The sequence below is a fragment of the Aedes albopictus genome, chromosome 3, assembly GCF_035046485.1.
Source record: "Aedes albopictus strain Foshan chromosome 3, AalbF5, whole genome shotgun sequence".
In the NCBI taxonomy this organism is placed as follows: domain Eukaryota; kingdom Metazoa; phylum Arthropoda; class Insecta; order Diptera; family Culicidae; genus Aedes; species Aedes albopictus.
In genome coordinates, this window is record NC_085138.1 from 80,869,955 (window position 1) to 80,892,734 (window position 22,780).

General features: G+C 41.4%; 1 protein-coding gene across 9 annotated transcripts in view; it reads left to right on the forward strand.

Moving 5' to 3' along the window:
* LOC109401980 (uncharacterized) overlaps nucleotides 1-22,780 on the forward strand; it is a 596,458-nt gene that overhangs the window by 27,073 nt on the left and 546,605 nt on the right. For all 9 annotated transcript variants that reach the window (XM_062859577.1, XM_062859578.1, XM_062859583.1 and 6 more), the window contains 2 exons: nucleotides 6,496-6,645; nucleotides 6,730-6,918. In XM_062859577.1, the coding sequence (XP_062715561.1) occupies nucleotides 6,496-6,645; nucleotides 6,730-6,918 (339 nt within the window). The remainder of the gene's footprint in view (nucleotides 1-6,495; nucleotides 6,646-6,729; nucleotides 6,919-22,780) is intronic.

Consider the following 22,780-nt stretch of genomic DNA (forward strand, 5'->3'; position numbering starts at 1 on the left):
GACAAATCCCCGATGATAAATTTAATAGCTGAAATGCTATATTTATTCTTAACCACTTATGCTTACAGCTTTTTTGTCCACTAGGGCACTGACTAAGCGATTCCAATTGGCAGCTGAACTTACACTTTGTACAGCGCCTAAATGTTTTCTATTTTACCATATTGAACTGGTTGCCTTTGCGCTGTTTCCTTTTTTGTATCCTGCTCATGGTAGAATGATAAGCACGATGATGTTGATGCTTTTAGGTTAGGTATAATAGCCTTTTGGATTTGTATTTCGTTTATTTGCAAGTAGTATAATTTTATGTTGACAATGTTACTATATTGAATATCTTTATCCTGTCGATAGCTTTGGTTGTGCCCGTTCATTATAACTCTTTGTTTCTGATTAAAAATAAACTTTTTCGAGATGCTGTATTATAAATCTTTTCTACTTCGCCTCCCAAATGGGTTTCCCCTACAGTTCCCTTATGACGTCGACTTTTCTCATGTTTATTTCGTTTTGTGCAATATAAAACAATAAAATCAGTAGACACATATAATGACAACCTATTCGGCCTAACGACTCTTTCGGCCTAACGACCCCTTCGGCCTAACGACCCTTTCGGCCTAACGACCCTTTCGGCCTAACGGCATTCGGCCTAATGGCCTTCGGCCTAACGGCATTCGGCCTAACGGCTTTCAGCCTAACGACCTGCTCCCGTTTGTGATCTGACAATGATTCCTCATCAGAAGCATGCCAGTTCGCGATCTTATCTGATAGCAGATAGCTACAAAGCGTAAGATCTAAAACTTTCTGTCGAATAGCATTAACAAAAGTTGGAGAATTCCCTTTATTGCATATGTCTATGTTATTAGACGAACGAATTAGATAACAACCATCGTGTTGTCTTCCGAAGGTGTCCAGTGAATTTAGCTTACCCTGCTACAACAAACCATCAGGTAGATCATTCCCTCCCGGTATGATTCTGCAGCCATAGGTAATCCTTGCGCTGATGGTGGGTACACAATCATCATCATCATCATCATGTCTATGTTATTAGACGAAATGTAATTCAGGAGATCCTCACCTCTTTTATTAATATCTATACTACTCCATATGGTATTATGGGCATTTGCATCGCACCCTATTACGTTTTTTTGCAATAATTTACAAAACTTACGACCAAAGATGGAGGCACATCATCAAAGTCTCCCGGAAAATATGCAGATGCAATGCATACCTCAGTTTTTCCCTGGACTGTTGGGTCCTCCATTTTAATCGCAACAATGTCTCTTGTAATAAACTCAGTAATTGGGACAAATTTTGTTCTCTTACTTACTAAAATGGCTGTTCTTGGATTAGACTGAGTTTTGTCGTACAAGATCCTACAATTCTGCGATGAGCAACCCATTACCCTTCCAACTATTTACCCAGGGCTCTTGAATTAATCCCACGTCTAACTGTTCTCTAATAAATCTTCTGCTGAGCACAGCTGAAGTACCCTTCGCGTGGTGAAGATTTGTTTGGATAATTTTCAAGGTACTCATTTTTTTTTATTATTTACAGGAGAAAATAAGGTCCACTGCGTCATTGCTCCGTTTAACAAAGTAAGAGCAAAATACTGTGGAGGGTGCCCTGGTACTCCACAGGCACCGTTAGCGGTTAGGTTTTTATTAGACCCCCCTAACCATCCATTCTTAGGCACGGTACGCATTAAGCCGCATGACACCATGCATTAGGGGTCGCCTGTTTGGTGGACTCTTACCACCGGATCAGACAATCCGTAGTGATATTCTTAGCCAGTTGAAGGAACTGCTACCGCCACTACACGGCTATCATGGCTGATCGGGAATAGAAATTAATATTGATGATCAACTTCTTTCGAGCCCGAACAGCCGACCAGCCAATGAGTACATGAAGAGTGAATGTAATTATTGCGATAGTGTGCGATTGATAAATTATGATTACCCTGCAAGCATCAAGTAAGTATCTACAATGTTTGCAGAGAACATATTCAATACTTAATTTTATGTTATAAGAATGTATTGAAAAACATCTTTAGTAGCATGGAAGATGTTTTATAAGCCGCCATTTTTTGCGCTATTCCGGTGATATGAGTGTACGAAATGCGTTTCCGATATTTGGAACAAAACATTGACGTTTGTATGGAATATGTATTATGTACATTATTATAACAAGTTGTGTTACTTGGGGAGGGGTTTTGGGGCTTAACCCCTTTCCTTTACAGAAGTTCCATATACTAGACACCCCTCCGCCTTGCGTTGAAATTTCCCACGTAACCAATAAGCATTTAAACAAACCGTATTTCAGTACGATAACTACATTCCATTTGCTTCTGCTCTATCATAACAGTTCGACTGCTGAACTGTTCCGAATTTGCAACTGAACTGCTACTTAAAATATGGCAGCTGTTGTGTAACATTTCAAATGCATGATTTTTAGGGTCATCCTCATGCAAAAAAAAACTGTCCAGGTCCAGCACATCCGCAATGCATGAATTATTTCTTTTTGATGAGGATTGTGAGAAAAGGAGACAAGGGAGAAAGATAGAAAAGGCAGTGGGAGAAGAAATGTGGGATCCATAACATTTTACACTAGTTGCAGCATTTTTGCACTGAGTTCGGAAACGAGAAGGAAAAAAAATACAGTGGAGCAGATTTTTATTTTTTTCTTTCTAAAAAGACAATCCGGTTCAGCTGAAATTTTATACTGAAACTCGCTAATATCTCATACTTCAAGCGTACGTTGAGAAGGTAATATTTAAATGAATTTTTCTTATTGAAAATAAAACATAACTTCATTATTTTTCAGAAATTTTACTAAAATTTACGTCCCATATGGGTACTCACCAGTATCTCGGCTTCCATCAATCTGACGTTAAAATTATGTTCAGATGATCGAAAGATAATGTATTCAGCTTTCTATTCATGCAAAAAGATTTAAAATTGGTTGACCGCAACGCAAGATATTTGAATTTTAGTAAGTTCCATATTTTTGAAAAATGTAGCGTTTTTTCAGACAAAATTCGAAAACTGCTATACTTAAAAATTTAAAGGTGCGGTCTCGAAATTAGCACGTAACTGTGCATAAAACATTGTGATCGTTGATAGAAGTACATGACTTTCGTTATATATTGTAAACTTGTGTTCAATGTTGCAAGTTTTCATATCACGAGTGCTCATCGCAACTACCTAATCAATTGTATTTTTATCGCTTGCAATTGACATGTGCACTGCTAATCAACGACCAGATGCAAAGAGGTGGCAAAACGAGCATGATGTTACTTGCTAACTAGTAATCCTACACGGTAAAAAATCTGCACTGTGATATGAACTGATTGACACTTGAATTCGCACTACTGTTCAATCAGTTTGTTATCAATTACATATCATTTGGCAAAGAACATCCAATGCCTCTTCAATTTTAATGGAACTTCACATCACTTCGTTGTTGACAATGTTTTGATTTCAAAACAAGAATTAAAAAAAATGTGTTCAGCCGCAGCCACATTCGATACCAGGTCCTTCAGAGTCACGATCAACTGTTTTACCACTACACTACTTCACATCTGTTGGAGAAGTGTGAATCGAAGCGAAGCACTTTCTACCACCTGTCATCTATATTTACTTTCATGCCCAAAACAGTCATCACCAAATCAACAGCTTTTCAATTTGGATCGTATTGCTTTTTACAGTAGTGCAAATCGAAGGGATTTTCAGTTGATTTCTCCGGTGGGTTTTTTTGGTCCTCAAATCAACACTGACAGCATTGCGATCTCAAAGGAAAAGCATTTCTGATCATGTTGATTAGGACATTGAATAGTTAAGGTATTTTTCCCTTAAATCGAGCGAGCAGAATTTTTACCGTGTACATTATAGAGATATGCGGAAGCGGCCTTTGTGAGCCAATCGTACAGAAAGAACTGTCAAAGAGTGAGCCAAACGAACATGTTCATCGTTTGTAGAAATGCGTCGTTTGAAGAAACTAAACAAATTATAATTATTTATTTTAAATATCGAACAATTTATAGCAAATGAAAATGTAGTAAAAAAAGGTAATATTTTTTTTAAATTCTGCTTTCAAGAGCTCATGCCTATGAAGAAACTTTTGTAGCTGCTCTTCTCGAAAAAACTTCCGTTGCTGCTGCTTGATTTACTTCTGTCGATATAAGCAGCGCGATTCTTTGCAATGCATTTGAGATTTCTTCGATTGCGATGTTTTATTTTAAAATTTTGGAAAAAATGGGCCATAATTAGCAAACGAAAATAAATCAACTTGCACCACAACAAAAGCACGCACAAAGTTTGAACTTCTAGCTTGGTGGCAAGTGTTGGAAGCTGTTGTAAACAAAACAAATAGCGTTGCCGAATCGACATTTGTAACTTCCGCTCATCTCTATATGGAGGATTTGTATTGCAAAAGATTTTGTACACATCTGACAGCGCTGCTACTTGCGCGCCTGAACAGCCAAACGTCACCGAATGGGTTGGTTGTAGAGGCTACGGCGCGAATAGAGCTTGCTGACAAGGGGAATGACATATCCTTTTCTAACCGAAATATCCGCACTTATCCGTTTCTAACCGTCGCTAACCGCGTATAACTTCTGCTCACTTAGCAGCTCGCTTAGCAACGGTTAGCGACGGTTAGAAACGGATAAGTGCGGATATTCCGGTTAGAAAAATATATGTCATTCCCCTTGCTTGCTGACGTTTATTCACCTTTCTCTTTCAAACATGCAGGCGGAATAGGATTTGTTGTCATCAGGAAAGGTTTCCCGATGAAAACAAATCCTATCCCGCCTGCAAGCTTGAAAGAGAGAGGTGAATAAACGTCAGCAAGCTCTATGCTCGACACGCACACAATAAAAGATTCCAACCGGCGATGCTTTGCGAGTTGTGATATGCTCATCGGAATCATCGAAAGCGATGAAAGGAATTACTTAGCTAGAGGCAACTGCTCAACAATGGTGAAAAGGAATAACCAACAAGACTGATCAGCGTCGAGTCTGTTCGTATGCAATTCGTACGGAAGGTTGGTTTGTCAAAACGAAAGAGGGTGAAAACGTAGGTCGTTGGCGAATGCAACTCGCATCCAATTACGAATGTTTTTATTGAATAGCAAGCTTGCTTGTGTTATTTCCATTTTCGATAGTCTTACACTCAACGAAATAAACTACGGAAATTCATCAAAATACCTTATGAAATTTAGCCATAACGCAAAAGTATGGATGCTATGAGAATACCTTATGAAAATTGATGATAATTGTTATGACCTAATAACATAAGATATACTTATGAAAAGAGCAGAAAAATCGTAAAATGATGCAGACTGGAATCGATCCATGAACGTCGAGATCACTGAGCTCACGCCCAACCCACACGGCTATCGACGCTTGGGAGTATCGTGTTGCTGAATTCGTATAAAAGCCAAGCTGTGAGTCGATTTTGCGTCATGAAGCGACCTTATGAAATTCATTCTAATCGTTATGAATTATTTAAAGGCCATTTAATAAGTTAGACCTTATGATAATCTTAGGTTTATTTGGCTGAGTGTAGGGATAAGCATTTAATCCGCCGTGTATTGAGTCACAACCTGCATATAAGCAGCACTTAAGACTATATGGCTGAGTTTCATTCAATGTCCTGCTGTAGGGGAAGGTGGGTTAATATGCACCCCCTAATCAAACGTTGTCGAATAACTAAGATTAAGATGATTTCATGGGTGTCTTGCGCTTGAAAGATAATTTACTACTTTGACTATGAGACACCAACTTTTGGCCCGCGTGATATCAAATTTACTAAGCCAAAAAAAAACAATTTAAAAAGTGTTACGTTAAAAAAAATAAAAGGTTTGGTGCTGAAAAGCTGTTGGGGCAAAACGCACCTTGAGGTGGGGCAAAACGACCTCTGGCATTTCCTGCTTTGAATTCCTAATGAATTACCATGGGTCTCCATCCTACTGTTTACGACAGCAACGGAAGGTGTATGAGGCGAATGGTAGTTGATGGGTTGATTCCATATAATCAACGCGCAATCGCTTAAATTCCGTGCTCTTCAAATTATACTATCTTTCCAAATGTGGAAAATCATCGTTTTCCACGCTTTTTGATTGAATATTTTAGCCATTCTTGGGCTTGACCGGCTTAACTTTACGTCTAGTTTGCTTGTATCTGAAGCATTTTCATTTATTTATATAATGAAAATACATGAGGGAATTTTGCCCTGGGGGTGCGTATTACCCCAGGTTACACTAAATGCACATTTTTACCGCTTTATTGGTTACTTGGGCAGGAATAACCCCTCCCTTGTCGCTGTACACGGGCCTGTCGAAGAGCCTCTCAAATGACGCTCTCAACTTGACCACTTTGTATGAAAAATCAGAATAAATTTTCCGGCTCCTACAGATATTATGTACCATTAGCACAGCGCTTTACTGTAACCCGGTAATATAAACCTACTCACGGTACACAGCAATTCCTATATCGCATTACAGAGGCCGTCGTGATTCTCGCACTCACCTCTCGCCGGACCGAAGCCACGAACGCGAGGGAAGCCCTCGGCGGGGGCGCCGATTGCGACGACAATCATCATCAGCTGCCCGACAGCCTCGTTCGCCCGAATCGAGCAGTTGTTGTTCCTCTCGGTAAGCTCCATCACAGCTAGCTACCTACTGTCCACCTTCTTTCCTTTTTCCTGTAATTATTCTATTCTCCGCTTTCGTTTGTAGAGATGCGAGTCCTTGCGCACGCCCACCTCCGCTGCCGGTCGAGAACGCCGTTCGGCCCTCGATCCGGCGTCAATCGACAACGGAGGAAATCCTGATAGCGCGGGGCTTTCGCCGGCAAAGCACCACCGAGGAGATGATTCGCTGTCGAAACTTTCGCCGACAAAGCTCCCAGAGCGACGACACCTGCCGGTAAGTGTATGTGTGTGTGTGTGTGGGGGTGGAAGCTTGGGATATCATCAATATCTTATCTACTATGTAGATATGCGAAGGACAGAAAATAGGGCATGAGCTTTTATCATAAAAACAAAATGCTTTACAGAATCTTTTTCGTTGTGATTTTAGGCAATTCATGTTTAATCTTTTAAGTTTGAAACTTTCAATCAGTTGAGCAAAAAGTATACATCGAGAAAAATTTCTACTCAATGACTGAGTTGGCCTTACTCAGAAATAGAAAAATCCTTTGTTTTCTTACTCAGTTTCGTCTAAAAGTGGGACAACCCATTGGCAATGGGTTGTCCCACTTTTAACGGAAACTGAGTAAGAAAACAAAGGATTTTTCGATTTCTGAGTAAGACCAACTCAGCCGCTGAGTAGAAATTTTTCCCTGTGTAGTTAATCAAAACTAAACATATGAAAGTCCATCTCAGGAATATGTTCAATGTTTATCAAGCTCAAATTTCTGTGAAACTTTTGAACCAAACAATAAAGCGTTTGTAGTTTTCGTCATTCGTTAACGCTTTTAATCATTTTGCTCTACAACTACTTAAAAATATTTCAGATGATGGCTATGCTTGTTAGATTGTAACAACATTCACTCACTTTGTACTAGTGTACAGAGAAATTTGTGAAAAGTCCACTCAACTTAGGTCGGCCACTTCCCAACAATGCCCTTATTACTATATGCATCGAAATTAGTTAGTTTTCTCAAAACGAAAAGGTCGAAGTAAGAAAGACTTATTATTTTCAATTGTCTTTAAAAAAGGCGTGATTCATTAAAATTTTTTCTTAGGTAATGTTGTGCTCAGTGCTGAAAATGTCATTTTGACTCATCTAGATTCAATCGCCCAATATGTGTTAAAATTTTCACAAGATTACATTAAAATTTGTGAAGCTTTTGTATTGCCGCGAGAACTTTTGATAATTTTTATAAGCGTATAAGAATGTTGCTCTGCAATGAATAACAGAACTTGTTATTATACGGTTCTTTTGAATCAAGTCATTACTGTGACACAATAAAATCTCGCTTTATGATGCTAGGTATAACTGCACTGCCCATATTCGCATAGGTGACGTAAACGCCACATAGGTCAAAATCCACTTTTTTAGCTTAACATATCCTACACCATGTATAGCATATGCTCCAATCATTAAAAAAATGTGTTTGTTCTAAAACATGTGAGTATATTGAAAAGAACGTTTTGACGTAACCACCATGTGGTCGCAATACTGACGTCTGTGTACAAGAAAACTAAAATCTCCCCATTAAACGTGATTGAACACAATTGATTGGGATAATTTATTGACATAAACATAATTTATATTTGAGATATCTAATTATTTGATTTCAGATGCCTGAAAATCATTTTCAATATCAACAACTTTCATAGTGAATATTATCAATTATGTTTAATACTTATTATGGATGCAATGTAGATACTGAAACAATTATGATGCTTTAACAACAACATGCGAATAATTTAACAAATTGATACTTGAAAGCCTACAACTCGTAATGATGAGTCTACGCCGATTGAAGTAATCGTTTCCACTGGTCTTAGTCCTGGATCAATCGCTTCCAGTCGCCCTGAGATTTTGGAGCCTTTTGTTCTCCTAAAATCTATATATATAAAAATGCAGTGGCATACGTGGGACCGCACATAACTTGCGAACGGATGGTCCGATTTGGGTCGTCGAAGTTTTGTTCTGTTAGTTTTCACCCAAGGAAGGTTTATGAGACAAAAAACCATTGGCGTAACTAGGATTTTTTCCTGGAGGGGGCCCAGGGGGGGCCTGACCTGAGATGAATTTTAAGCGGGATGGGCGCCCGATATGTGAATATGCAAATCAGTATTGTAGTTGTGAGTAATCAAAATGACTGTTTCAGATTTGTTCATAGTTTGGTAAACTATATGAGTACGAACAATTCCTCCAAGATTTTTTTCCATAGCTTAATTCAGTGATTCCATCTTGGCTTCTTCCAGAAATTCAATCAAGAATTCATCTAGGGATTCCACTAGACATTTTTTCGGGGATTTGTCCTGGGATATCTTTAGAGGTTCCTCCAGTAATTGTTCCAGTGCTTTTTTCGAAGTTTCCTTCAGGAATTTCTCCAGAGAGCCTTTAAGGTATTTCTGCAGGTATTCAGAGATTTCTACAGGGATATTTCCATATATGCCTTCCAAAATTCCACTAGAGATTGCTCCAATAATTACATTCTGCAGGAATGTATTGCAGAAAATCTTTTATAAAATTTTACTTAGAGATTCTTAAAAAACACTCCAAGAATTGCTTGAAAAATTTGTACAAAAAACCTTTAGGGATCCTAGTTTTTTTTATCTGTATTAACGAGATTTTTAGCCCTAGGCTAGTTCATCGCGGGACCCACGCTTTACTTCCCTTCCGAAGGAAGAACTCACATTTTGCGAGTTTGTCGGGAGTGGGATTCGATCCCAGGTCCTCGGCGTGATAGTCAAGTGTTCTAACCACCCCGCCAGGACCGCTCCACTAGGGATCCTAGTATTCCTTCAACAATTACTGCAGACATTGATTTCTTCATTTTTTTATCCAGGAATATTCCTACAAAAATTCTTCCAGGTATTCGCTAAGAAAGCTCTCCTGAGATTCCATAAAGAGTTCCTAATGGGGCTTGCTTCCGGGATTCCTCATCGGGTTTCTTCAGAAATTACTTCAAGAGTTCCTCCAGGGATTCACCGGAAATTTCTTCTGTTATTCTTACAAAAACGAATTCCGAGATTATTTTAAACATTTCTAGAAGAACTCTTATTGGGATTCCTTCAGAAACTCCCGCAGGAATTAATCCAGGATTTCAGGATTTCCTCAGGAATTTCAGTGGTTTCTTCAGTATTTCCCACGGAGAATTCTTCAGAAAATCCTCCTGGAATTCCCTCAGAAATCGAACTTTGTATTTCATCAGGAATGAATCCTGAGATTCCTCCAGGAACTCCTTCGGAAATTCCTCCCGGATTTTTTTCAAGAATTATTCCAGGTATTCCTCCTGGCATGCCTCTAGGATTTCATTCAGGCATTTCTCCAGAGACTTCTGCAAGAGTTCTACCAAGAATGTCTCCAGGTATTACCCCAGGTATTTCCTCAGGAATTACTCCAGGAATTTATTCAAGTTTGAATCCAGGAATTCTTCCATGAATTCCTCCGAAAATTCTTCCAGGAATTTCTTCTCTAGGGTTTCCTCTGCACATTCCTCCAGGATTTATTTCATGGATCCCTCCAGAAATTCCACCGATGATTCCTGCAGTAATTCCTCCAGAAAATCCTCCTGGAACTCCACCAGAAATTCCTTTCTGAATTCCTCTAAAAATTTCTCCAGGAATTCATTCAGGGATTCTCAAGATATTCATTTAGAGATTCCTCCTGCAGTTGTTCCATGAATAGTTCCATGGATTTTCCCCAAGATTTCCTATAGAGATTTATCCAGGAATTCCTCCTGAGGTTCTTCCAGAAATTGTTTCAGGGATTCCTCCAGGTTTTTTTTGCAAGAATTTCCCCAGGAATTCTTCCAAGTAATTCTCTAGAAATTCCTCTAAGGATGCCACCAGGAATTCCTCAAGAGGTTACTTAAGTATTACCCCAAGAATCCCTTCAGAAAGTCCTCCAGAAATTGATCAAGGAACTCCCATAGGAATTCCTTCAGAAATTACTACCGCAATTCCTTCAGGTATTCCTCCAAAAAATCCACTGGAAATTCCTCTACAAATTTCTCTTGGATTTTCTTCAGAAATTTCTCTTGGAATTTCTTCAGAAATTTCTTTTGGAATTTCTTCAGAAATTCCTCCATTAACTGCTTCCAGAATTTCTCTCGAGATTCCTCCAGGAATTCATTCAAGAATTCTTCCAGGGATTGTTCCAAGGAATTCACACAAAAATCCCTTACAGATTAATTCAGGAATTCTTCCTGGGATTCCGCAAGGAATTTATCCAGAACTTCCTGCAGGAATTTGTCCAGAACTTTCTAGGCATTCCTCCTGAGGTTCCTCCAGAAATTGCTTCAGGGATTCCTCCAGGGATTCCTCCTGGGAATTTCCAAGAATTTTCCCAGGCATTCTTCCAAGAATTTCTCTAGAAATTTCTCTAAGGATTCCTCTAGGAATTTTTCAAGAGGTTTCTTTAGAAATTTCTCCTGGGAGTTTCTCCATGGACTCATCCCGGGATTTCTCCAGCAATTCATCTAGAGATTGCTTCGGGAGTTCTTCTAAAAACTCCAAACTCCACTAGATTGCTACCAGAATTCTTCTGAAAACTCCACCGGGAACTCATCTAGAAATGTATCCAGAGATTACTCCAGGCATTAGTCCAGGAATTTCTCCAGGGATTTTTCAAGGAATTTCCCCAGGGTTTCCTCCAGGGATTTCTTAAGCAATTTCTCGAGAGATTCCTCCAGGAATTGATACTTACAGGCATGTCTCCAGGAATTTATCCAGGGGATACTCCATGCATTCCTCCAGAAGTTCCTCCAGAGATTTCTATAGGGATTCCTCCAGGCATTAATCCAGGATTCCTTCAGGAATTACTACCGCATTTTCTCCAAGAATTTATCTAGAAAATCTTCCAGGGATTCATTTAGAAATTACCCCAAGAATTCCTCCCGGAGTTTATCCAAGAAATATTCCAATAATTCTTCCTGGGATTCCTGAATGATTTCCTCCTGAGATATCTCTAGGAATTCCTTCAAATATTTTTTTCAGGAATCCTCCAGGAAATCCTCAAGGGATTCTTTTAAAAATTTCCCCACAAATTCTTTCTGGAATTTATTCAAGAATTATTCCAGGTATTCTCTTGGCACTCTTCCAGGATTTCGTCCAGGCATTTCTCGAGGGACTCCTCCAGGAGTTCTACCACGAATTTCACCAAAAATTACCCCAGGTATTTCTTCTGGAATACTTTCGGTAATTTATTCAGGAATGGATCCAGGAATTCCTCCAGGAATTTCTTCGGAAATTCGTACAGCAATTCCTTCAGGAATTGTTCCAGGAATTCCTCCAGAAATCCTTCCAGGGTTTCCCCCAAGAATTAATCCAGGAATTTCTTCTCCGCGGTTTTCTCTACACATTCCTCCAAGAATAATTTCATGGATTCCTCCAGAAATTCCTCCGATGATTTCTCCAGTAATTCTTCCAGAAATTCCTTCTGAAATTGCTCCTGTAAGTCCTCCAGAAATTCCTCTGAAAATTTCTCCTGGAACTCCATTAGAAATTCTTTAGGAATTTCTCTATGAATATATTCAGAAATTTCTCCATGGATTCCTTCCAGAATTCCTCTAGAGATTCTTCCAGCAATTCATTGAAGGATTCCTCAAAGAATTGATTAAGGGATTCCTCCTGGAATTCATCCATGAATAGTTCCATGGAATTTCCCCAAGATTTCCTGTAAAGATTTGTCCAGATTTTCCTCCTGAAATTCCACCTGGAACTTGTCCGGAAGTTCCTCCAGGAATCCCTCCTAAGGTTCCCCCAGAAATTTGTTTCAGGGATTTCTCCAGGGTTCTTTCCAAGAATATCTCCAGGGATTCTCCTCTGGGAATTCCTCAGAAATTACTACCGTAGTGTCTCCAGGGGCTCCTCAAGAAATTCCACCAAGATTTACCGTAGGTATTTCTTCTGGAATACTTTCGGTAATTTATTCAGAAATTGAACCAGGAATCCCTCCAGGAATTTCTTCGGAAATTCTCACAGCATTCCTCCAGGAATTACTGCCGGTAACCCTTTAGAGATTGCTTCCGATATTCTTTCAAGGGATTCTTCAGGAAATTCTACAGGAATTTTTCCAAGGGATTCCTCCGGAAATTCTTTCAGGATTCCTCTAGGAATTAATCCATGAATTTCAACTCCAGGGATTCCTCTAGAAATCCGTCCAGGAATTATTTCACGGGTTCTTCTAGAAATTCCACCAGGAATTCCTCCAAGAATATACCAGAAATTCCTGCAGGGATTCCTCTAAGGATTCTTCCGTAAGATTCCTCCAAGAATTCCTCCTGGAATTCCTCCAGAAATTCCTCTGGGAATTCTTCTAGAAATTTATCTTGGAATTTCATCATAAATTTCTCTAATGCTCCAGGCATTACTCCAGGAACTTCTCCAGGGATGCCTCCTTCAGAAATGTATCCATTAACTTTGGAGCCAAGGGCTGAAAGTCTCTTTAAAAAAGACAAATCAATCAATCAATCCATTAACTTTTCCAGGGAATCCGCCAGGAATTTGTCCAAAAAAATTTCTAGGATTTCCTCCAGATATATATCTTGGAATTGCTGAGAAAATTTGCTTATGATTTCACAAAAAATGTGCCTATGATGCTTCGTTCTATGATTTTTCAAAGTAAGTGGTGTCTGTGGAAAATGTTTGATTTTCATTGGAGTTTTCCGGAAAATTAGGCAACCCTGATTTTTTTTCAATTTAGTTTTTCAAATATATATAATCCCTACCTAATTTCATTAACCTTCAGAAACTTCATACCAATTTGTATGATAATAAAAAAATCCCCTAATGCTCCAGGCATTAGTCCAGGAACTTTTCCAGAGATTCCACATGGAATGTTTCCAGAAGGCTCTCCCGGATATCCTCCAGAAATACATCTAGGAACTCCTCCTGTGATTTCTTGAAGAATTCCTCTAAGGATAATTTCTACAGGGATTTCTGATGCGGATTCTTCAGATTTTTTTTTCCTGAAATTCCTAGCATAATTGCTCTTCGGATTCCTCCAGGAATTCATCCAGGGATTCCTCCAGGTATACTTTCACAAATTACTCTAGGGATTCCTGGAGGTATTGCTCCGAGAATTCTTGTAATGATTTCTTCCTAAATTTCTCTCGGGATTTTTTTTTTTAATTTATTCAGCGGTTAGTTAAAAAATTACAGTATTCCGTTCATAATGTTTTCCAGGGATTCACCCCAGGGTTTTTTTAGGATTACTTGTAGATTTTTTGAATAATTTGAAGGATTTCTAGAGGAATTCCTCCAGCGATTTGTATTGAAATTCTTTTAGATAATTTTAGAGGGACATAGAAGCCAAGAAATTCTCCAAGAAGTCATCCAGGAATTCTTTCACAATTATCTCATGAACACCAAGTCTTTTACAAGTCCAATCATGAATACCTTCAAACCTACGATTACATCTTGCAGCACCAGCTTTTAAATATATTAAAACTTCCTCAATGACCATTTGAATTTGTGCGTTGTTTGATAGACGCAAAAATACCCCTGGCCCACGAAATAAAAGAAATTAATAGTGACCGACTAGAAATCACCTCCAGCATGGTTTTAATGAATACACTTGCGTTTACGCTTCAGCTACGTACATCTATTCTCACTAGGAATTCACAAACTTTTGCTGGAATTCCATTGCAAATTCAACCAGAGTTTTTTCCCACATGATACTTGATTTCCATAAAGAATCACTTAACCATATTTTGCAGTAATGCTGCTAGAAAATTTAAAGATTCTTAAAGATACCCATCCAGGAATTCCTGGAAATTATCATTTAGATTCAATTTCTCAGCGATTTAAAAAAGAAGATGTACAAAGTATTGCTTTTTATTCAATTTTGGTTATATAATATTTCCAAACAAAACTAACTAATTACATAAACCATTTTGGACAATGATCTTGTAAAGAGTGACAAGTTGAGAATTGTCTCCAATAAATGTCAATTTAAACACATATTGTGCCAAATAAATTTCTATTACCGTACGTGCAGTTGAAACCCGGAATTTTCGACTAGCGAAGTTGGATTTTTCTCCAAATCCGTGCGTCGGACCTAACTTCGGAAGTGGTGCTAAACAGCGCACCACTTCCAAAGTTAGGTCCGACGCACGGATTTGGAGAAAAATCCAACTTTGTTAGTCGAAAACTCCGATTTTCAACTAAATTGAGAATATAGATCTATGTTTGTCACCACGACAGTTGTTTTCAGATTTTTTCTAATTTTCATATATAAAGTCATGAAAAATTTCTGGGGGGGGGGGGGGGCCTGGCGGATTCTGGGGGGGGCCTGGCCCCCCTGGCCCCCCCTCTAGTTACGCCAATGCAAAAAACATGGAAAAATTGAAAGTTGTTCGAAAATCGGGTTTTTGTGCATTTTAAACGGGGACTTGGACTTGACTAGGGACTTGAAACGTCAAAAAACGCAGTAGACAAAACAAAGTTTGCCGGGTACAGCTAGTATCTAAGTAGATTTTCAAGCAGTAGTTTAGTGATGAACATGATTGAATTAGTTAAAGTTTGAGAAAGCCATAACAGTTCAACATTTCTTCCCAGTCGTAAACATCCTCCAAAACTTAGATAAATTAAATCCATATCTATCTGATTAGGTGTTCGGTGTATGAGCTTTTGATGTTTAATCATTTAATTGTTAAAACTTAGCGTAGAGGAATAGTACAAGGTTATTAAAATGAAATTAGTTTCGTAACATTTCGTATTTTGTCGAATATGAGAAAAAATAAATGAGGCCCGCGGGTGACACTTAATGTTTCAGTTTATCAAGTAAATCTGAAAAAAATGTAAATATTACTAAGGTATTTCTTAATAAATAGTTACGTACAACACCATATTTTGGATAAGGCATAAAATAACCTTTTCAACATAGACTGCCTTAATTGCAAGGTGCATTGGGAGAAGCCGTTAGGAACCATCGCAGAGCCTGGGGATTAATGTTAATTCCGGTATTTTGCACACATTAAACGAAATAAGAAAACTGGTCGGCGTAAAGTCCAATTGGACTAGGCGATGTTTTGGACAGGTAAAGATAAGCCAAGGAATCATAGTATTTCAAAAAATAATGCACGTGCTTTGATATCCCAATTTCTTGCAGGACATTTTCCCATAATCATTGAAAAACAGTTGGTCCGGTCTGATTTAAACCCGACCAACTGTGAATCTTACTACGATGCCCACGCTTTATGGTACGCTCGACCGCACTCTCAGATAGTTCACATTTTCAGAACGTGATGTGTTAGCTTTTTTTCTGAAACCACGGTTAGTACATCTTCTTTCGAGTCGAGACTGCTGCTTATCAACAAAAAATGTATTTAACGCACGAATACGGACATTCAGCCGGACCCCGGGTTCGATTCCCGTTCCGGTCGGGAAATTTTTTACGACTCCCTGGGCATGGTGTATCATTGCACTTGCCTCACAATATACAAATGCATGCAATGGCAGGCAAAGGAAGCCCTTCAAATAATAACTGTGGAAGTGCTCAAAGAACACTAAGGGAGCGTCCATAAATTACGTCACGCTCTGAGGGGGGAGGGGGCAAAGTGTGACGACCCATAGAATTTTTTTCGAGTCTACATACAAAAAGTGTGACATAGTGGAGAGGGGGGGGTTGAAAATCAGCAAATTTGGCGTGACGTAATTTATGGACGTTCCCTAAGTTGAAGCGAGGCAGGCCAAGTCTCAGTGGGGCGTAGAGCCATATAGAAGAAGAAGAAGAAGACGGACATTCCGGAAAAAAATCTAACATGTTTTCAGAAAACGGGTACCGTAATAGCTAACATAACGGTCATAGCAATCTGGTTGTTACGTCAACTTATCCGTGTAATCATTCATCAAAACGACTGAATGGTCGCATAAACTGACGTACACGTTTTAAATATGGAAAAATTACATGAAACATTTTACAATCATTGCGGCTCAGTTTTTGTAGCTGTAATTCACGAAACACTCTTTGGCGAGCGTTCGTGCGAAACAGTCGCAACTTTTCGTTCGTCCGGTTTGTCTCCCGATACTATCCAGTTCGGTGGCTTTTTCCAGTGCTAGTTTTCCAAGGGGCTAGTCGCTTGGAACATTGTGCCAAGAGGTGCCAAGCACACCGTCTTATACGCTGTGTGGCACACCGAGGCACTCTGAGGCACAATTTTGACACTTGAGTTTGGGTGAAAAAACTAGGCAAGCATGTGCCTTTGACCTGCAAAATGAAAACAAACAGTTGGTTGTCTTGGTAGTTGCCAAGCAAAATCTGAATCATCAAGCAGTGGCACTTCGGGGCACACTGAGGCACAGTTCAATAATCGGTGGCACACTGAAAATAATTGGCGCAAGTAAAGATGTGCTCAGCGACTCCCCCTTGTAGTTTTCCGAGTGATCAAGTGTTGAAGTGAAAATCCCTAGTGGGACGCGTGCGGTTGGCTAGGCCACAATTTTTGCCGCAAAAGTTCGTTTAGTTTGAGTAAAGTTCACGTTTTCATTTTATCACGTGGCGCATTGACCGATTATCGAGCACATCAGTGCAGCACCTCCCGCACACCGCGCCGCTCGCGCGGCCGTGATCGGCTTCTTCCAGTGAGTACCCAAGCTCATCGTCGTCGACAGCAGCAGCCCACCGAGAGAAGAGCAGAGAGCGTTCAACCGCCGCACACCAGCGCAGCGTCGGGCGCTCAGCAGCAGCTCGCTTCCTCCCTGTGCGGGCCATCCGATCGCTTGGACCTGTCGTCGTCGAGCCTGTGGCTAAACAGAGTGCACAAAGATAAGTACATAAAGTTACCTCTCGTTGTTCCCCCCTCTCCACTGACTCTTTGATTAGATTTAATTTGGTACATAAGCAGTTTTTTCTCACTTTTCCTGTAGCGTTAATTTTGTCCCTTGTTTTTTGATTATTTCTCGTCCCTGTGATAGTGGTAGTTTAAGATTTTTGAGTGACCCGTGGTGGTAGTTAGCTACCACAATGGGCGATGATGATGATGGCGGGGGAACATCGTACCGCATCAACGAAGCTTCGTTATTGGCATCGGACTGCTCAAGCCAACAAGGCGATGTAAATGCTAATCCCTTTGTCTCCCTTCACCCTGGTGCTTCTGCAATGGACACCAACAGTAAATCTGTTTCGACGTCCCCCCGCCTCAAGGCCTACCCTCCCGACTTTGGCGGGCCATATGTTGTTTTCTTCCGACCCAAAGGCAAACGTTTGAACACCGTTCAAATCAGCAAGGATCTGACTAAGCGGTATTCTTCCGTTGTCTCCATTGACATGGTCGGTACAGCTAAGCTTCGGGTGACAGTAGGCGACCGAAAACACGCTAATGAGATTGTGGCCTGCGAGTTGTTTACACTTGAGTACTTCGTTTACCTACCAAGCGCGTCGATAGAGATTTCGGGGAAGGTCGCCGACGCATCTTTGACCTGCGAAACGATCATGCAAGGCTGTGGTTGTTTCCATAACCCTTCTCTTCCTCCTGTCCAGATACTGGATTGCCGGCAACTGCATTCGGTGTCCCAGGAGGGCGAGAAGAAGGTTTACACACCATCTGAAGAATTTTCTGTGACCTTCTCCGGATCTGCATTACCAGATCTGCTGGTGATTGGCAAACTTCGGCTACCTGTGAGGCTGTATGTACCGAAGGTAATGAACTGCATCAATTGCAAGCAGCTGGGCCACACCGCCCAGTACTGCAGCAATAAACCTCGCTGTGCAACATGCGGGGAGAGACATGTGGACGGTGCGTGTAAAACGCCGCCCAAGTGTGTTTATTGTGGCAGCGACCGTCCACATGATCTGATTGATTGCCCAAGGTACATACAGCAGAAAAAACATCAAAAACGATCGTTGCAGCAGCGATCACGGCGAAGCTACGCCGAAATGCTGAAAAAAGCTGCCCCGACCGTTGAATCCCGTAACATCTACTCGTCTTTATCTCTCGATGATCAGGGCTCTGACTCTGAGGTCGGGGACGGGGTTCCCTTTGTTTTCAAGGGTGAAACGAGGAAACGGATGAGGCTCCAGAGACCCACCAAAAAACCTCGGAATCTGCCTAGCAGCGACCCCCAACCCACCATGACAAATTTGAAGAGTGGTAAGAAAGCCACAAAACGTTCCCCTCCGGGATTCAAAATCCAGGACGAACGAGACTTTCCATCACTCCCGGGAACATCTAAAATCCCAGATGTCCCACGTTTTTCGAATTCTCAACCGGAAAGACAGCATTCGGAGCACCAGGAGCAACCTCAGGGTGCGCCATTGTTTACGCTCTCTGGCATTGTAGACATCATCCTCAGCTTCTTCAATGCTTCAGACTCCGTGAAGAACATTGTAAAAGGACTTCTTCCTTGCGTGACCCCTCTTTTGAAGCAGTTGGCTTCTAAAATGCCCCTCCTTGCGACAATCGTATCTTTCGATGGCTAATTTAACCACCGAGGTCGAAGATACGATTTCGGTTCTACACTGGAACTGTCGTAGTATTACACCGAAATTAGACGTTTTTAAATTTTTAGTTTACAATTTACAATGCGATGTTTTTGCACTATCCGAAACATGGCTGACACCTGATGTAACCTTACCTTTTCCCGATTATAATATCATTCGCCTTGATCGATCCGACTCTTACGGAGGGGTGCTTCTAGGGATCAAGAAGCAGCACTCATTTTACAGAGTCGATTTTCATCCGATGACAGGCATTGAAGCCGTCGCATGTGAGGTGACTATCCGAGGTAAAACCCTCAGTGTTGCCTCCATATATCTTCCACCGAGAACTGCAATATTTCGCAGGGATCTCGCCCACATCTGCTCGGTTATGCCCGAGCCTCGGCTGCTCATGGGAGATTTCAACTCCCATGGTACAGGCTGGGGGGAACTGTACGATGACAGCCGTTCAACGTTGATATATGACCTCTGCGACGACTTCAACATGACAATTTTGAATACCGGAGAAGTTACACGAGTGGCACCTCCAGCTCAAGATGGCAGCCCTAGAAACAGCCGATTAGACCTCTCAATCTGTTCGAGCTCACTATCGCTGGAGTGTACATGGAAGGTTATCCAGGATCCTCATGGTAGTGATCATCTGCCGATTGTTGTTTCTATTTCCAATGGGTCACATCAACCTCCATCTATCGACATCGCCTACGATCTCACCAAGCACATTGACTGGGAGAAGTACGCAGAAGCAATTATCGACGGTGAACAATCGGTAGAAGTCCTTCCACCGCGGTAAGAGTATCAGTTTCTATCAGAACTGATCATCAGTAGTGCGCGTCAGGCACAACGTCGACCAGTGCCAGGTCCGTCGGTTCGCAGGAAACCCCCCAATCCGTGGTGGGATAGTGAGTGTACAGAAATATATCGCGAGAAATCCGCGGCGTTCAAAGAGTTTCGGAAACGCGGTTCGGTCGAAAACTTCAAGCGGTTCGCTTCCCTTGAAAGCAAGTTCAAGAACTTGATCAAGGCGAAGAAAAGCGGTTACTGGCGTCGGTTCGTCGAGGGTTTGTCGCGCGAGACTTCGATGAGAACTCTTTGGAACGTCGGTAGAAGAATGCGTAACGCGTCGTCGGTCAACGAGGATCGAGAAAGCTCTCCTCGATGGATCCTCAAGTTCGCAAAAAAAAGTTTGTCCAGATTCCGTGCCCGTGGAGCGAATAATTCGTGATGTTTCCGACGATAGGGACGACATGGATAGGCCGTTTTCAATGGTTGAATTCTCACTTGCTCTTCTTTCATGTAACAATTCCGCTCCAGGAATGGATCGAATCAAGTTCAACTTGCTTAAAAACCTCCCCGACGTCGCTAAGAGGCGCTTGTTGAACTTGTTCAATCAGTTCCTGGATAACAACATCGTTCCGGATGATTGGAGACAAGTGAGGGTGATAGCTGTTCAAAAACCCGGGAAACCCGCGTCGGATCATAATTCGTACCGTCCAATCGCGATGTTGTCTTGTCTACGGAAGCTGTTGGAGAAGATGATTCTCTTTCGACTGGACAAATGGGTTGAATCGAATGGCATGTTGTCAGACACACAGTTTGGTTTCCGCAGAGGCAAAGGTACGAACGACTGTCTTGCGTTGCTTTCTTCAGAAATTCAGCTTGCCTTTGCTCAAAAGCAGCAAATGGGCTCAGTGTTTTTGGATATTAAGGGTTCTTTTGATTCAGTTTGTGTCGATGTTCTTTCCGACAAACTACACGACTGTGGCCTTTCCCCAATTCTTAACAACTTTTTGTATAATTTGCTGTTTGAGAAGCAGATGAGTTTCGCTCATGGTGACTTGACAGTTTCACGAATTAGCTACATGGGCCTCCCCCAGGGTTCATGTCTAAGCCCCCTTCTTTACAACTTTTATGTTAGAGACATAGATGATTGTCTCATGGAAAACTGCACGTTAAGGCAGCTTGCGGATGACTGTGTTGTCTCTGTAACGGGATCAATAGCAGTCGATCTGCAAGGACCACTACAGGATACTTTGGACAATTTGTCTACTTGGGCTCTCAAGCTGGGTATCGAGTTCTCTCCGGAGAAAACTGAGATGGTTGTCTTTTCTAAAAAACACAAACCGGCAAAGTTTCCGCTCGTTCTGATGGGTAAGACAATCACTCATAGCATGTCTTCACAATACCTCGGCGTCTGGTTCGACTCCAAATGCACCTGGGGGAAGCACATTGTGTATCTGATACAGAAATGCCAAAAACGAATCAACTTTATGCGAACTATTACCGGAACATGGTGGGGAGCACACCCGGAAGATCTGATCAGGCTGTACCAAACAACCATTCTATCGGTTTTAGAATACGGTAGCTTCTGTTTTCAATCCGCGGCGAAAACACACTTGCTGAAGCTTCAACGGGTTCAGTACCGTTGCCTTCGGATCGCGTTAGGTTGCATGAACTCGACTCACACAATGAGTTTAGAGGTACTTGCTGGTGTACAGCCTCTGACAGACCGCTTTGCGGAGTTGTCGTTCCGGTTCCTCATCCGATGCGAGGTTGTGAATCCGTTGGTCATAGAAAACTTCGAAAAGCTGCTCGAACAGAATCCCCAAACTCGTTTTATGAGTGTGTACTACTGGTACATGACGCTGGAGGTAAGCCCATCTCCGGTTAACACCAATCGTGACAACTTCTCAGACTTCGACAGCTCCTCTGTGGATTTTGATCTCTCTATGAAGGATGAGATCACCGGTATACCGGAATCTTTTCGTTCCATAGGTATTCCACAAATTTTTGCAAGTAAGTTCGGGCATGTTAGCGGGGCCAGACAGTTCTTCACAGATGGTTCCAAAACCGATGATTCGACTGGATTCGGTGTCTACAACGAATTTCATAGCGCCACCTTTATGCTTCAAAAGCCATGTTCGGTATATATTGCTGAGCTAGCGGCTATATACTACACCTTAGAGTACATTCGCACTCTACCACATGAGCACTACTTCATTTTTACCGACAGTCTAAGCTCTCTGGAGGCTGTTCGGTCAATGAAACCGATGAAGCACTCAGCGTACTTCCTGAAAGGAATACGCCAAGTCTTGAGTGCTTTGTCCAAACGCTCATACATCATCACCATAGCTTGGGTCCCTTCACATTGCTCAATTCCGGGCAATGAGAAAGCGGACTCTCTGGCTAAGGTGGGCGCTAGCGAAGGCGATATTTATGAGCGTCAAATCGCCTTCGACGAATTTTTTGAATTGGCCCGTCAGGAGACCTTGATCAGCTGGCAACACAAATGGAGAGATGGAGAGATGGGTAGATGGTTGCACTCCATCATTCCACAGGTGTCGAAGAAGCCATGGTTCAAAGGGTTGGATTTGAGCCGCGATTTCATTCGTGTAATGTGTCGGTTGATGTCCAACCACTATTTGTTGAACGCACATACCTTCCGTGTTGGGCTCTCAGAAAGCAATCTCTGTGTCTGTGGCGTGGCTTACCAGGATATCGAACATGTCGTGTGGGGATGCAATGAGTATCGTGAGGTCAGATCTGAGCTACATGAAATTCTCCGGGTCCGAGGAAAACAACAGAAACCCGTTAGAGAAGTGTTGGCAGGACTTGATTTGGAATACATGAACCTGATTTACCAGTTTTTGAAACGTGTTGATGTCAGAGT